Source organism: Haliotis rufescens, unplaced genomic scaffold (genome assembly GCF_023055435.1).
Source record: "Haliotis rufescens isolate VD_foot unplaced genomic scaffold, xgHalRufe1.0.p SCAF_16, whole genome shotgun sequence".
In the NCBI taxonomy this organism is placed as follows: domain Eukaryota; kingdom Metazoa; phylum Mollusca; class Gastropoda; order Lepetellida; family Haliotidae; genus Haliotis; species Haliotis rufescens.
The window spans coordinates 24,331,803-24,346,990 of NW_025963846.1; the positions used below are offsets into that span (position 1 = coordinate 24,331,803).

Consider the following 15,188-nt stretch of genomic DNA (forward strand, 5'->3'; position numbering starts at 1 on the left):
GTAGACTACACTGAGTGAGTGTGTGATGCAGCAGGGAACTGTAGCAACCAATGGAGACGTAAGTGGGAGGAGCTATTTATGGTTGTAGACTACACTGAGTGACTGTGTGATGCAGCAGGGAACTGTAGCAACCAATGGAGACGTAAGTGGGAGGAGCTATTTATGGTTGTAGACTACACTGAGTAAGTGTGTGATGCAGCAGGGAACTGTAGCAACCAATGGAGACATAAGTGGGAGGAGCTATTTATGGTTGTAGACTACACTGAGCGAGTGTGTGATGCAGCAGGGAACTGTAGCAGCCAATGGAGACGTGAGTGGGAGGAGCTATTTATGGTTGTAGACTACACTGAGTGAGTGTGTGATGATGCAGCAGGGAACTGTAGCAAGCAATCGAGACGTAAGTGGGAGGAGCTATTTATGGTTGTAGACTACACTGAGTAAGTGTGTGATGCAGCAGGGAACTGTAGCAACCAATGGAGACATAAGTGGGAGGAGCTATTTATGGTTGTAGACTACACTGAGCGAGTGTGTGATGCAGCAGGGAACTGTAGCAGCCAATGGAGACGTAAGTGGGAGGAGCTATTTATGGTTGTAGACTACACTGAGTGAGTGTGTGATGCAGCAGGGAACTGTAGCAACCAATGGAGACGTAAGTGGGAGGAGCTATTTATGGTTGTAGACTACACTGAGTGAGTGTGTGATGCAGCAGGGAACTGTAGCAATGTAAGAAACAATAAAAAACAATAATGTCAACAATCTCAAATGTTTCCATTGAAAGTGACACACTGTTATATGACTGAAATACTTGTCTAAGTGGTGTTACACCAAACTCGGTCACTCCCAGTACATATCAAGAACTGGATCTCATGCATAATTCTTTTGCCTTATTGAGCCTTCGACGAGCTTAATACATATTTTACATTTATATTGATGTTTAAATTGAACTGACCCGTTTATCATTAGGTGTCAAATTATTTGCAGAGATGGTTGTCAACAGAATCGCCTTTACTTCAGGAAACCCCTACATATGATTATTGGGACGGTTTGTCAATAATTTATTGATTAAGCAGACAGTATATCGATGTATGGGGCTTAAAGAAGTTCCGGTGCAGATCATGATACCAAGTTTATCGCGTCAATAACACTATCCATAATCATGATAATATGACTCAGAAAGTTACTGGTACCCTTTCTCTCATTTCAGTTATTTGCTACTAATAAGAACTTCAAGTACATCCGCCTGATCACAGAGAAAGTATGGCAGGCCAAATGGTATGTATTTATTCTCCCATTGGGAATATGGCAACAGCTGTCTCTCAAATTACAGCTCTCTTGAATGACTATTTCAAGCTTTCCAATAAATTGTAGTTCGTAATGTGCAGAAAATATGTTTTAACTGAACAGGTAAAACAATTACTATCTCTTGAGAAGCCTGTTTGTTTTCTGTTTGTTTTTCGTATATAGTTCAGCTGTATGTCTGCTTGTACATAATCAAATCTGAACCAGACAAACCTGTGACTGATATTATGAGCACCAAGTCACTGAGTCTGACCACTGATCCACTCAGTTGCCCCCAACAACAAGCTAAGGTTGCTGGGGACCATTTGTAATCTGAAATCCCCACGGGCACCTGTGTGGCATGAGGACCTGATTTTAATCGTTACAAGGTGAAATTGAAATGCAAAGATTAACACAGAAATCACTTCGTTCAGAACTTAGTTGTGAAATCAATAAATGACCAAACAAGGTCAATGAATAATCAATAAATTATGTTCAACCACACCGGTACAGGATAACACTTACAAGGGGTCAAAATGTTGCAGCAGCAATATGTGACAGGCCCTAGAATAAATGATTGTGCACTCATGGATATCTAGAATTTGTGATAAGGATGTGTGCCACCGCAAAGGACATGTGTGATACAGGACTGTGCCACAAATGTGGTCTTGCGTATCGTGATCCAGGACCTGCCGCGACTGACCCGTACTGATGTCTGCTTGAGTCTTCTTGGTGTTCTACCCATTGAATACCATATAGATCAAAGAAAGTTGTATTTCCTGGAGCGCATCATCAACATGAACCCGAAGTTCCTGCCTCATCAGCTGTTCATGACCAGACTGATGTGTTACATTCACCAACTGCGGAATGGTATCTTCATAGGGAAACAGAGATGGAAACGATTAGTGAGTAAAGCTCTAAAATCTCACCATCTCTCTGCCTGGAGGCAGAGACTTGCTGCTGATCCAGAACTCCAGATGTTTAGTCGAATCCATCGACTATATGATGTCCATCCAGCCTGGCAGATCTCCTTAGACGGCCCAACTCTGAGACTGAACTCTAACTTTGGGATAAGGACGTGTGCCACCGCAAAGGACATGTGTGATACAGGACTGTGCCACGAATGTGGTCTTGTGTATCGTGATCCAGTGACACATGCAGTTGTTGAGTGTGAATGTACGTGTGATATTCGGGATCAGCTCTGGATGGAGTTGATCAATATCGGTGATGTCGACTTTAGCTGCTACCTGCATGGTATGGACTCAGCAAAGCTCACTGAATGCCTGTTGTCTTGTAGAACAGATTACAGACTATGTGACAAAGATGCTGATGACTTTGTAAGTGTGTGTGTTAAATATGTCAAGCCAATGTTTGAAATGGTGTTCAACTAACTCTCAATATATCAGCATTACCATTCTGCATATTTAATGCAAAATAATATGTTGTTCTGATAAATGTTCATCTATTATTTTCTGTTTTTTCTTTGTACTCTTCTTTATGGGGGAATAAAAGGTTATATATCCGCACTTGGCAAAAAGATAAGATGCAAGTCAGGTTGTAGAAGGCCTCGATTCGCCTTTGGGTTGCTCATAAGGGTACAACTAGCCTTCTAGAAACTGTCACATCACGAAACTCCTTGAAGGATCAGGTCTCCCATGTTTGTCAACAAGCTCCTTCTCAGCGTGACATCTTCATTACACTCTCGGTAACATCGCTGCCGTCAGTGTGGGAGAATCTTGACATTTGCCCTCTAACCCCCAATGTAGTAACGTTTTTACTTTTGTTTATGTCTTTAGGAATGCCATCATAGTGAAATTTGAAAAGGTTACGACTGACCATATTTCCCGGATGAATTTAGCTTTTTGTTTGTTTGTTCAGATTGGTTTGAGATTGCAGAACAACAGAAAATCTCCCAACTTCCCCCTTACATTCTTACTATACCAATTACATGATAGTTGAAAATAGAAATTAAAATTGACAATGAAAGAGAATAATTTAGCTGGGGTAAGAGTATTCGGCGTCATGACTGTCAGCACTTGTTTGTAAACATAACGGTGAGTCAGTTGCAAGTTCAACTCCAAGCATGGTTGTGGCAACCTATCACAGTGGGTAGCTATGACTGGTGGCAGTGATAGTATAGTTGGTTGGTTGGTTGTTTAACGCCGCACTCAGCAATATTCCAGCTTTATGACGGCGGCCTGTACATAATCATGGCTGGACCAGACAATCCAGTGATCAATATCATGAACAGCAATCCATGCAATTGGGACCGATGACATGGATCAACCAAGTCAGCGAGCCTGACCACCCGATCCTGTTAGTCGCCTTTTACGGCAAGCATGCAATTGTATAGAGAGCTCCACGAATGGGCAATCGCTGTGAGGAGCTTGGTTTGTCAACAGCCAAGGGAGGTCACTCTAAATCACACTTCCTGTTACAATCTGAAACAAATGTTATATTTGGGATAACACTTTCTTTGTAAAGTACAGATTCTTGTACTTTTTGGGGCTGAGTCCCGTCTGGGATTCGAACCCACACTGCCAGAGTGAGGCACCTAATCGTCAGCACACAAAGTCAGCGATCTAACCCAATCAGCCACCGAGGCTTCCACAAAAATGAAAGTCGGACGACTGGTAGTCTAGATCACGTACTTTATGTACCCCTCTGACAAGTGTAAATTGGCCACTACAGCGCACAACATGTTACAAGTGCTTCAATCATCTGCTGCTCCTGACAATCACAAAACTCTCCACTGCCATGTAACATATGAAAGAATATTACTTTTTTTTTTGTGCAGGGGAAATGAGGAGATGAAGGAGCCAGATGCTATTTTTGCCTTGGTGGGAACTGGTATCCGACATACGTTTATGTCAAGTAAGTCCAACAAGTTCTTTGTATATTACCGTATTCGACGTAATAAGCGCTCAGGGCGCTCTCAAAATTAGAAATAGGGGGCTCTTATTACAATATTACTTTGGTGAAATGCTGACAGCCTGAAATGTTTATGTGCGACAGATATATTTTTCCAGAATTTAATTGCCCACAATTAAGGGTGCATATAGCATTCGAGTGCGTATTTTACGCGAAAAAATATGTCTTGTGTACATTGATCAATCGGAAGGGGTGCTAATTGGTGGGATTGTTCACTAGCCAATATATTAGCAAATATCGCCGTGGGCGCTTATTAGAGCGGGGCGCTTATTACGTCGAATACGGTATTCTTGATCTCCTGGGAGGGGAATTTATAAAGCTAAGTGGTGACATAGTACTTAAATTTACAATGCTCGATAAAGTCAAATCTTCACACGATGATCAAACTTCATTGTTTTGTGATATTGATTACATGGATCTATATATGCAAGATAAATATTTGATATATTAATTAATTTGATGTCAAGTTTAATCATCTTTTAAATAAGAAAAGGGAGGTGATTCAACTGTCTTAGATGCAATAACTCGTGCAGAGTTGTGTCCCTTATGTGGCAAGACTCGATCAGTCACACCTGTGAGGCTCTTAGTTGTCCAGCACCGCACCAACTGTTATTGATAGAGACCGGAGAACTTTATTGGTTAATTGATTTCGTATGAGACTTTGTGTTTTACTTCAGATAAAGTCACTACATACACCCTGACCAAGTTTGCGGATATTGACGCTACTTCAAAGGAGGTGCTTCACAAGAATGTTATTGCGTTTGGAATACAAGGAGCATTTATCTATGCTTCTGTGTACATGGATGCTAATCCCACACAGGTAGGTGGTATTATCAGCAGGTATATATGTACAGTCAGAGCTCCAGATAACTTTTTGAGCAATTGAGTTTTTACTTGAAGGTTTCTGTTTTACTAGGTTATGACATTTTTCATTGGGTAATCAATATTTTTTTCACTCATTTATTCATCACTCTATTGGGTTTTCCCAAAATGAGTAAGCATTTTGAGATTTAAAAGAAAATGAAATAATCTTTTAGATGTAATATAACGGTTCTAAATATAGGCTTGACTCGGAAACTAAATTAGCTCATAATTGTGTTTCGGAAATTAGCTCCGTTGTACGCATGCTGAAAAAGCTTCATTGGGTGTTTACACGTGCTGTTTTCAAACAATTGAGTTTTCCATTTAATGCATGCGTTTCTGTACGCAAGTTGATTGAAAGTTATTGGGTTTTGAATAGTTTTGGGGGGTATTTTACGCAAATACGCAGCTTATCTGTAGCTCTGTGCAGTGAAATCTCTTAACTCCGAAACCCGACGTCTTGAAAATAGATATATTGTCAAAGGACGACTATTCTGTACCAATGATTCTTTGATATTGGACTTTGTTTAGCCGGATTATTTCACACCAAACATTAACAGGTCATCTCTGTACAAATTAACACCAGATCATATACATTGCATCAATTTCATGGAATTTGATAATTACCTGGATCATATACATTGCAGCAATTTCCTGGAATTTGATAATTACCTTATTTTCTCTCTTGCCAACTGTACGAAAGTCTTTCTCAGCTAACATTAAAAATTGATTCAGATGTGTCTAAAATTCTTTGGAAATCTCACTGATACGCAGTGGAAGTCTTAAAAATAACTCAACAAAACTTAATGTTAATGTCTGTTTAATAACTGAAACTCAAATTTACACCAAATTCGAATTAACCCACGATTTCAGAAACTATTTCTAAATGCACTACTTACCAGGATTTGTCCTTATTTGACAATGTTTTAGTCCTTATTTGACTATGTTTTTATTCCTTATTTGACTTTGAAAAGCCCTTATTTGTTTTTTTAAAGTCCTCATTTGACTTTACAAATACTACAATTGTGACCTGATTTGACACTGTCAGAGGCAGCCACCGGCAAAATGGCAGCTCTCTACCAAGCATGACTATAAAGTGACAAGGCTAGGGACAGAGTTCCCCACCACACGCATTTGCGCATGCCGCCCGTGCGCCACGTGCCGCTGTCCAGAACACCACACCTTAACAAGTGGTGCGTTCGCGTGAATGTTTTTGAATGATTTGTCATCCTTCTGTTCACTCACCATGGCAACATTAGAAAAGTGTGAGGTCATGTCGTGGCCTGTCTGTCCGGCGCTGGCATCTGGCGTGTCATAAACATCTTCTCAGGAATCACTGCACTGGACCAATGAAGGTTAAACTGCACATTCTTGTTCCCACCAATGATGTCAGCCAATTTCTCCAAGAAGTTATGATTTTCAGTAAAGGCTGCCTCATCATGTGTTTTGACCTTCGTGTTTTGACTGCGCCCTCAGATTCTCTTATCAGGCATATTTGGCTTTGTAAACCAGACTGAGGAAGGTTAAGGTGACCGTTGGCACGTGTGTCTCTCCTTGTGATGACATGATGATGATTATTATTGTTTTAGTGTTGGGTCCTGGTCCTCAGTATTTATCCAGTATCAATGCCGACAGGATGTTATTAACTGTTGCCTTCATACAGTCAAGTTCTGTAAATCCGACATGGATGGTTTCATATGATTATGTTGGATTAACGAGTATGTCGGTTAAACGAAATTAAGTAGTATCAACGTTCGGGGCAGAAAATCGGACAACTGCACGATAGAAAATGATTCAAACACGTAATAAATAATGAAATATTCATATTGTTATGTTACATTGTTAGCGGAATATGTTTTCTAATCATGCACCTCTAAAGCTTAACACAAAACTTCTGTTACGGACTGTATGACTTGATTCAAAATACTTTAAAAATCATAGTCTGGAATTGAAGTCACCAGTTTGAAACTAGTGCTGCAAAGCTTAAGAAATCTGCTTTCTTAGTGGCTAATGTCGACTTCCTTTTAGTCATTTCATTGTTCGGTCAAAGTTTGCGAAAGGTGGTTCAGACGTGCCCTGTAATGGGATGTCCTCAGCGGTAGCGAGAACTTGTATCTGATTGTAATATGATTGAAGTAATGTAAGCATGTGATTAATCCTGTTTTGTTTATTTAATGCATTAATTGTTTATTGTCAAGCAAGTTTATCTCTGCAGCCATTGTAATATGCTGTTACTAGCCGACTCGTCTCACATCAAAACACGCGGCTGTGTACTCGTGGGCAGATGACAATGGAGTCCGCTGATCACTGTGTCAGAGACTGATTAATGAGTGATTTCGGTAATTCGTTGCAAATTAGGTGTGTCGGAGTCAGTGTGCGAGAATGTCGGATTAACGGGTCTAAATACCACTGATTTAATCGGTTCAATTAGTGTCAGATAAAGCTGATTGTTGGATAAACAACACTTGACTGTATCCGGGTGAGCTACTGTCATTGTTGTACTCTTATTACAGAATTCCAAGAAGGTGATGATGGTGTCCACGAATGCTGGGAGGACGTGGAATGAGGCACAGTTACCCACCCTGGATGGAGATCGGGTCAGTGACGTTGTTGTTGCAAGTGGAAACACTTAACATTTGTGGCATTTTTGTTGGAGTTTTGATTACCTTAAGTTCCTTAAACTAGATTGACCAGTAATCTTAGCACTAAGATAGCTTGGTGAAACAAGCCTGGGTTATAATGTCATGCACTTTAAATTGATTCTCTGTGGTGTGGAGTCTTCAGAAATGGCAAGGGGAAATAAAAAGATTTGAAGTTAGCCACAGGGCATCAATGCGATGTTCAGGTGTGCCGTGTGGAAGTAAGTGTGTCCACAAGAAGAGTACACGGAATTTGGAACCCTTAAAGGCCTACTAGTTTCAGTGTCATACTGATTCTAATTAGTATTTTTGCATTCTTGAATGGTGATTTTCCTGTTGTAGTTCTACTCAGTGCTGGACATGTCGGAGCACCTGGTCTTCATGCATGTGGACAACCCTGGAGGTGAATCACTCTTCCTTTTCTAACTCACTCTGTCCATCTGTTCATCCAGTATTTAATACCTGAACGTCTCTCTCTCTCTCTCTCTCTCTCTCTCTCTCTCTCTCTCTCTCTCTCTCTCTCTCTCTCTCTCTCTCTCCGACTGATTTATCATGCTGCAGTTTAACATGAACACCCTGCTCAGACACAGTATACTGACTCCGAGCCGACCAGTCCTTGTTTTAGCCCTGTAGTGATGAGCACAAGACAGGGTAACAACAAGAACCATCTTATGACGTCTCTTGGTATGACGCGGCTGGGGATCAAACCCTGGACCTATCCCTCTCTGGACGGACGTTCTACCAGGGAGGCAGTTCTTATTGAAGTGATGTTGATTGTGGGTGTTATGGATCATTTGATCTGTGCTTATTATAGCATTTGGAACCAACACCAAATCGAATACTCAATATTACACATAAATCTGCAAAATATATATTTACTTTGTGACATCCTCCATAGTCTGCCTGGAGAGTGGAAGGTCGGTGGTTCAATCTCTGGTCTCATCATACCAAAAGATATTAAAAGATGGTACTTGTTATTTCTGCATTAGGCGATAAAACAAGGACTGGTCTTCTCAGAGTGAGTATACTGTGTCCAGGGAGGGTATCCATGTTCAAACTGCAGTAAGGTATCTCAGTATGCTAGCACTATAAAACTGGCATAAGTCCTGACTAGTACAAGCCGCCACACACATGCATGCACATCACTATACATGCAATAATATTGAATGTGAGGTTAAACCCCATTTCACCTCACCTTTCTCTCTAAACACACTCAAACAGCTGTTAGACACACTCATGACATCACTCCTGTTAAAGTTAGGGTTAGGGTATGCATGAATGGGTTAGGGTTAGGGTATGCGTGATTGGGTTAGGGTTAGGGTATGCATGAATGGGTTAGGGTATGTGTGAGTGGGTTAGGTTTAGGGTATGCATGAATTGGTTAGGATGTGCGTGAATGGGTTAGGGTTAGGGTATGCGTGAATGGGTTAGGGTATGCGTGAATGGGTTAGTGTTAGGGTATGCGTGAATGGGTTAGTGTTAGGGTATGCATGAATGGGTTAAGGTTAGGGTATGCGTGAATGGGTTAGACTTAGGGTATGCGTGAATGGGTTAGGGTTAGGGTATGCGTGAATGGGTTAGGGTTAGGGTATGTGTGAATGGGTTAGGGTTAGGGTATGCGTGAATGCGTTAGGGTTTGCGTGAATGGGTTAGGGTTAGGGTATGCGTGAATGGGTTAGGGTATGCGTGAATGGGTTAGGGTTAGGGTATGCGTGAATGGGTTAGGGTTAGGGTATGCGTGAATGGGTTAGAGTATGCGTGAATGGGTTAGGGTATGCTTGAATGGGTTAGGGTTAGGGTATGCGTGAATGGGTTAGGTATAGGGTATGCGTGAATGGGTTAGGATGTGCGTGAATAGGTTAGGGTTAGGGTCTGTGTGAATGGGTTAGGGTATGTGTGAATGGGTTAGGGTTAGGGTATGCTTGAATGGGTTTGTGTTAGGGTATGTGTGAATGCGTTAAGGTTAGGGTATGCGTGAATGGGTTAGGGTTAGGGTATGCGTGAATGGGTTAGGGTATGCGTGAATGGGTTAGGGTTAGGGTATGCGTGAATTGGTTAGGGTATGCGTGAATGGGTTATGGTTAGGGTATGCGTGAATGGGTTAGGGTATGCGTGAATGGGTTAGGGTTAGGGTATGCGTGAATGGGTTAGGGTAAGGGTATGCGTGAATGGATTAGGGTATGCATGAATGTAAATCGAAGTCTTGTAATTCACCCACTCACAAGAGCAGAGTTTTATGTGCCACCTGTTCTACCTCCAGACACAGGGTCCGGCACACTGTACACATCCGCCAAGGCTGGCGTGGTCTACTCCGAGTCACTGCTCCACCACCTCTACCCCAACTTCAACAGCGTGACCGACTTCTACAAGGTGGAGTCTATGAGGGGGGTCTACCTGGCCAGTCAGATAAATGAAGACAAGAGTATCCACACAATGATCACATACAACAGAGGGGCCAACTGGCAGCCGATCATCCCGCCACAGGGGGACTGCAAGGACCAAAGCAAGGTGAGGAAACGAGTTTGGATGAATGCATTTTGAACATAAGAAAGAGAATTAATGGATGACAGCTTCTTTATTATGAGGAACCCATTTTTTGCGACGTATATACTTACTCCTTTATCAGGTGAAGGAGTAAGTATATGCTCCGAAACGTTGTGTACTCCAGTGATGTCTATCTTGCCCTCACACTTTATATCGGTCCTGATCGCATTTTCAATTACTTCTTTGGCATCACCGTATTTTCTTGAGTAAAGTGCACACATTTTTTCGAAAAAACACAGCTGTGTAGAAGGGGGTGCGCATTATACACGAATTATGAGTTTGGATGTTTTTTCCCCCCATGGAAAGACATTACCGTGAGCATGAAACACCGGAAATACCATGTCAACAAATCCATACTGAAGTACGCAAAATAATCATGTAATTACACAGTCTGACTATAAAAAGTGTTCTTTGTATATCTGGACTTATGTTTGTAACTTATTTCATTAATTTTATTCAAAATTCCTTATAATATTGTTTTTATTAATTTCGGCGAAATCGTGTGTGAAGCGATTGGAAGATCGCACAACTCACCGTTATTAACAGCAACCATGGTCAGAATACCGCTATTGACGCCTTGAAACGAACTTTAGTTGACAGAGAATGGATACATATATCATAAATGACATACTTTGACTCGTTAAAAGTCATATTTGTTTTTGTTTGACGATTCTATGTCAACATGAAATTCTCGCGATCACGCGATCTTGTGCGTGTGAGCCTTCACTGGTCAGACTGGTTCCATGTAAAACCTAATACCCGGGAATAGCGATATGCTGCTTCGCTTAGGGTTATTATTATTTTAAATATGTTTAGTAAAGGCTGCAAGTAATTTAGAAAATATTGGAATATATCATTCCTGATAAAAAAAATAGTTTCAGATACAATTGTTGCCGATCCTTGCATTAAAAATCCTATAAAGTTATATCATTGGGTGTGTCTTGACCGAATCACCGGTCGATTCCAAGAAAACGTGTGTACAGCTGATTGCTGTTTCCGGCTTAGTTTACGAGAAAATACACAAGGTAATCTTAATCCCTAGATATAAAACAATGCCTAGCAGAACAATAAATACTATTTAAACGGTAAAAAAACATGTCTGGTGATTTTTTATCTCAAATTTCGAATTTGTACTGACGAAGTTTCTCAGCACCCGTTTGTTTGCCGGACTTGGCTGAAAGGCTACGGTGTAAATTTTTTCTGCGCATAATATTCAAATTTCTTTTTTTTCCCAAAATATTGAACCCGCTAGAGGGGGGTGCGCATTATACATGGGTGCGCACTATACTCAAGAAAATACGGTATCTCAAGGCATCTCAGGAATTCTGTGAAACAGAAAGTTGTCCCACGTAGAGCATGCTTTTAATTCTAAAATAGTTACTTTTATTTCTCTGTGTTCTGTGTATAGCAAGTCTATGTTGTAATACATGTTTAAGAATTCAACTGTCTTTCTGTCACCTCCCTAAGATGTTTATTTTTTATCTCATTTGTCGTTTGATGTGTCTTTTCCACAATTACTACTGATGTGCTGAGCTTGGTATCAATTGTGTCTACACTCTGGGTTCGTTGTTGTTGTGAACCATGCTCGTGATGTGTTGATTCTGATCAAACAGAGTTTTAGCCGTGATGGATATGTTCCTTCATGAGTTTTCTCACTGGTAATGACTTCATTACCAACTTCTGTGGGTTTGTTATACCCTTGCAAAGTGGTGTTCTCTGTGCTGAGTTGGGCACGGGTGGCCCAGTCGTCTAAGACGCCGCAATTCGCTGTGCAGAGTTGCGTCCCTTGGGCACACCAGGAACCTATGATTGTGGGTTCGAATCCCGGTTCGCCCTGTTTATGTTTCTAGGTTTGTCAGCACCATACCTTTGCTCCCTGTGCAGAGTTGCGTCCTTTGGGCACGCCAGAAACCTATGATTGTGGGTTAGAATCCCGGTTAGCCCTGATTATGTTTCTAGGTTTGTCAGCACCATACCCTTACTCGCTGTGCAGAGTTGCGTCCCTTGGGCACGCCAGAAACCTATGATTGTGGGTTCGAATCCCGGTTCGCCCAGTTTATGTTTCTAGGTTTGTCAGCACCATACCCTTGCTCGCTGTGCAGAGTTGCGTCCCTTGGTCAGGCCAGAAACCTATGATTGTGGGTTCGAATCCCGGTTCGCCCTGTTTATGTTTCTAGGTTTGTCAGCACCATACCCATGCTCGTGGGTTTCACCGAAGTGGTAAACGTCTGAGACCTCCATTACTTCAGGCTTTCTTCCCACATTAAGCTGACCTGCCGCGATATAACTGGAATACTGTGGCGTTAATCCCATCTCACTCACTCACTCGCTATGTGCTGATCTATTTAGAGAGCTGAACGCTGACATCTCTCACCTCCAGCCAACGCAAGCCAACTCATAACATCCCATTACAGATCACGTCAGAACGACCTTTCGCAAACTCTGACTGACCAATGAAATGACTAACAGGAAGTCAATATTAACCAATAAGAAAGGAACTTTCTTAAGATTTGAGGCACTGCTTTCAAATTGGAGACTTCCATTCCAGGCTATATTGAGAGACTATGCATGATTAAAGAATATATTCCACAAACAATATAACACAAGAATATAAATATTTCCTTTTTGATTATTTTATTGCAACGAACATGTATTGTTTTGTGTAGTTGTCAGATTTTTTTTATCATTAACATTGATACCACTTAATTTTTGTTTTCCGACATCTTCATTAATCCAACATAATCATATGCAACAGACTATGTCGGATTAACAGGACTTGACTGTATACAGGAATACCCTGCTGTGTTTCCAGGCTTGTCAGCTGCAGATCCACAACTTCTTCAGCATCTCTAAAGGAGTCAGGGCCAAGCCACCAATCAGCACGGCGAATGCCCCTGGTCTTGTTCTAGTACATGGTTAGTGTCACCTTTCTATTGTGTGGTCCTAGCAGTGGGGTCCGCCTCTGTGGTCTAGAGGTAGAGCGTCCTCCTGGTCTTGTTCTAGTACATGGTTAGTGGCACCTTTCTAGAGCGTCCGCCCGGAGAGCGGAAGGTCCGGGGTTCGATCCCCGACTGCATCATACCAAAAGACGTCAAAAGATGGTACTTGTTGTTACCCTGTCATGCGCTCGGCATTAATGGGCTAAAACAAGGACTGGTCGGCTTGGAGTCAGTATACTGTGTCTGAGTGTGGGGTATTCATGTTAAACTGCGGCATGGTACCTCAGTGAGCTAGCACTATAAATCGGCATCAGTCCGGACTAGTACAAGCAGCCATACACACACGTGCATGCGCGTCGCTATATAAGTGCAATCACCTTGGACGCGATGTTAAACCCAATTTCACCTCACCTCCTAGCAGTGGGGAAACCTTGGGGTATTGACACATCTCACCGAAAAACCTAGATTTGATTCCACAAGTTGGTTTGGTGTCTTCTGCCATTATATTCCACAAATGTTTGTTAGGTTACATAAAATGTAATTCAATTGCTTTTGTTTTGATACTTTTTAGTATGAACAGAGTTCTAGTGCTGTTGATGTAATTTTAAGGCTTGTTGAAATAAAATTAAAATTGGTCGTCAACCGCTCACCCAAACAATTGTATGTCTAAGGAACCCTTGGTAAACATTATCCACCCAATCAAAAAGAAGCATGCATTGTTTTTGAGCCATTCAGATGTCAGCTTTCTTTAACGATTTTGGGTTACTATTTTTGTAATGTCCTCATTGTCAGGAACAATTTGTGCTTGGTAGATTTCTTTTCCCCCTCTGTCTGCAAGCAGGAAATGTTGATCTTGGCAAATAAAAACCTACACAAAACAGAAATATTGCCTTCATAATATGTCCTTTGGGTAAAGATGGCTTGGCACTCTGGAACCACTGGTTATGAGATACTGACACGCTGATTGGCTGATTTAGAAGTCCACCACGGATTACAGGGCAAATTGTTGTCCACCATGAGTTGGCCTAGGCCATGATATGGTTGTAATATTACATTGGTATTAGCTCACTGACTCGGCATAGATTGATTGTGTCTCCTTTGTGGAATTGCAGCTCATGCTGCAGATGCTCTCCAGACAACATTGCCGAATGTCTACATCACTACTGATGGAGGGTACAGCTGGAGGAAGGTCAGTGTATAAGAAGCACCTCTTTCTTCTTGTAGGGATGAGACCAGGGTGGTTCCATTTGCTGATTGTAAGGTATTCCCCATGATGATTGTAAGGTGTTCCCCATGCTGTTGTAAGGTATTCCCCATGCTGATTGTAAGGTGTTCCCCCATGCTGATTGTAAGGTGTTCCCCATGCTGATTGTAAGGTGTTCCCCATGCTGATTGTAAGGTGTTCCCCCATGCTGATTGTAAGGTGTTCCCCATGCTGATTGTAAGGTGTTCCCCATGCTGATTGTAAGGTGTTCCCCATGCTGATTGTAAGGTGTTCCCCATGCTGATTGTAAGGTGTTCCCCATGCTGTTGTAAGGTGTTCCCCATGCTGATTGTAAGGTGTTCCCCATGCTGATTGTAAGGTGTTCCCCATGCTGATTGTAAGGTATTCCCCATGCTGATTGTAAGGTGTTCCCCTATGCTGATTGTAAGGTGTTCCCCATGCTGATAGTAAGGTGTTCCCCATGCAGGTGTTCCCCATGCTGATTGTAAGGTGTTCCCCATGCAGGTGTTCCCCATGCTGATTGTAAGGTGTTCCCCATGCTGATTGTAAGGTGTTCCCCATGCAGGTGTTCCCCATGCTGATTGTAAGGTGTTCCCCATGCTGATAGTAAGGTGTTCCCCATGCTGATTGTAAGGTATTCCCCATGCTGATTGTAAGGTGTTCCCCTATGCTGATTGTAAGGTGTTCCCCATGCTGATTGTAAGGTGTTACCCATGCTGATTGTAAGGTGTTCCCCATGCTGATAATAAGGTGTTCCCCATGCTGATTGTA

At 41.9% G+C, this 15,188-nt stretch overlaps 1 protein-coding gene across 1 annotated transcript in view; it reads left to right on the forward strand.

The window, feature by feature from the left end:
• Positions 1-15,188, forward strand: part of LOC124133822 (sortilin-like) — a 76,942-nt gene that overhangs the window by 34,610 nt on the left and 27,144 nt on the right. The window contains exons 6-13 of the mRNA XM_048397030.1: positions 1,205-1,272; positions 4,076-4,152; positions 4,887-5,029; positions 7,584-7,667; positions 8,052-8,112; positions 9,970-10,217; positions 13,066-13,168; positions 14,305-14,381. Coding sequence (XP_048252987.1) covers positions 1,205-1,272; positions 4,076-4,152; positions 4,887-5,029; positions 7,584-7,667; positions 8,052-8,112; positions 9,970-10,217; positions 13,066-13,168; positions 14,305-14,381 — 861 coding nt within the window. The remainder of the gene's footprint in view (positions 1-1,204; positions 1,273-4,075; positions 4,153-4,886; positions 5,030-7,583; positions 7,668-8,051; positions 8,113-9,969; positions 10,218-13,065; positions 13,169-14,304; positions 14,382-15,188) is intronic.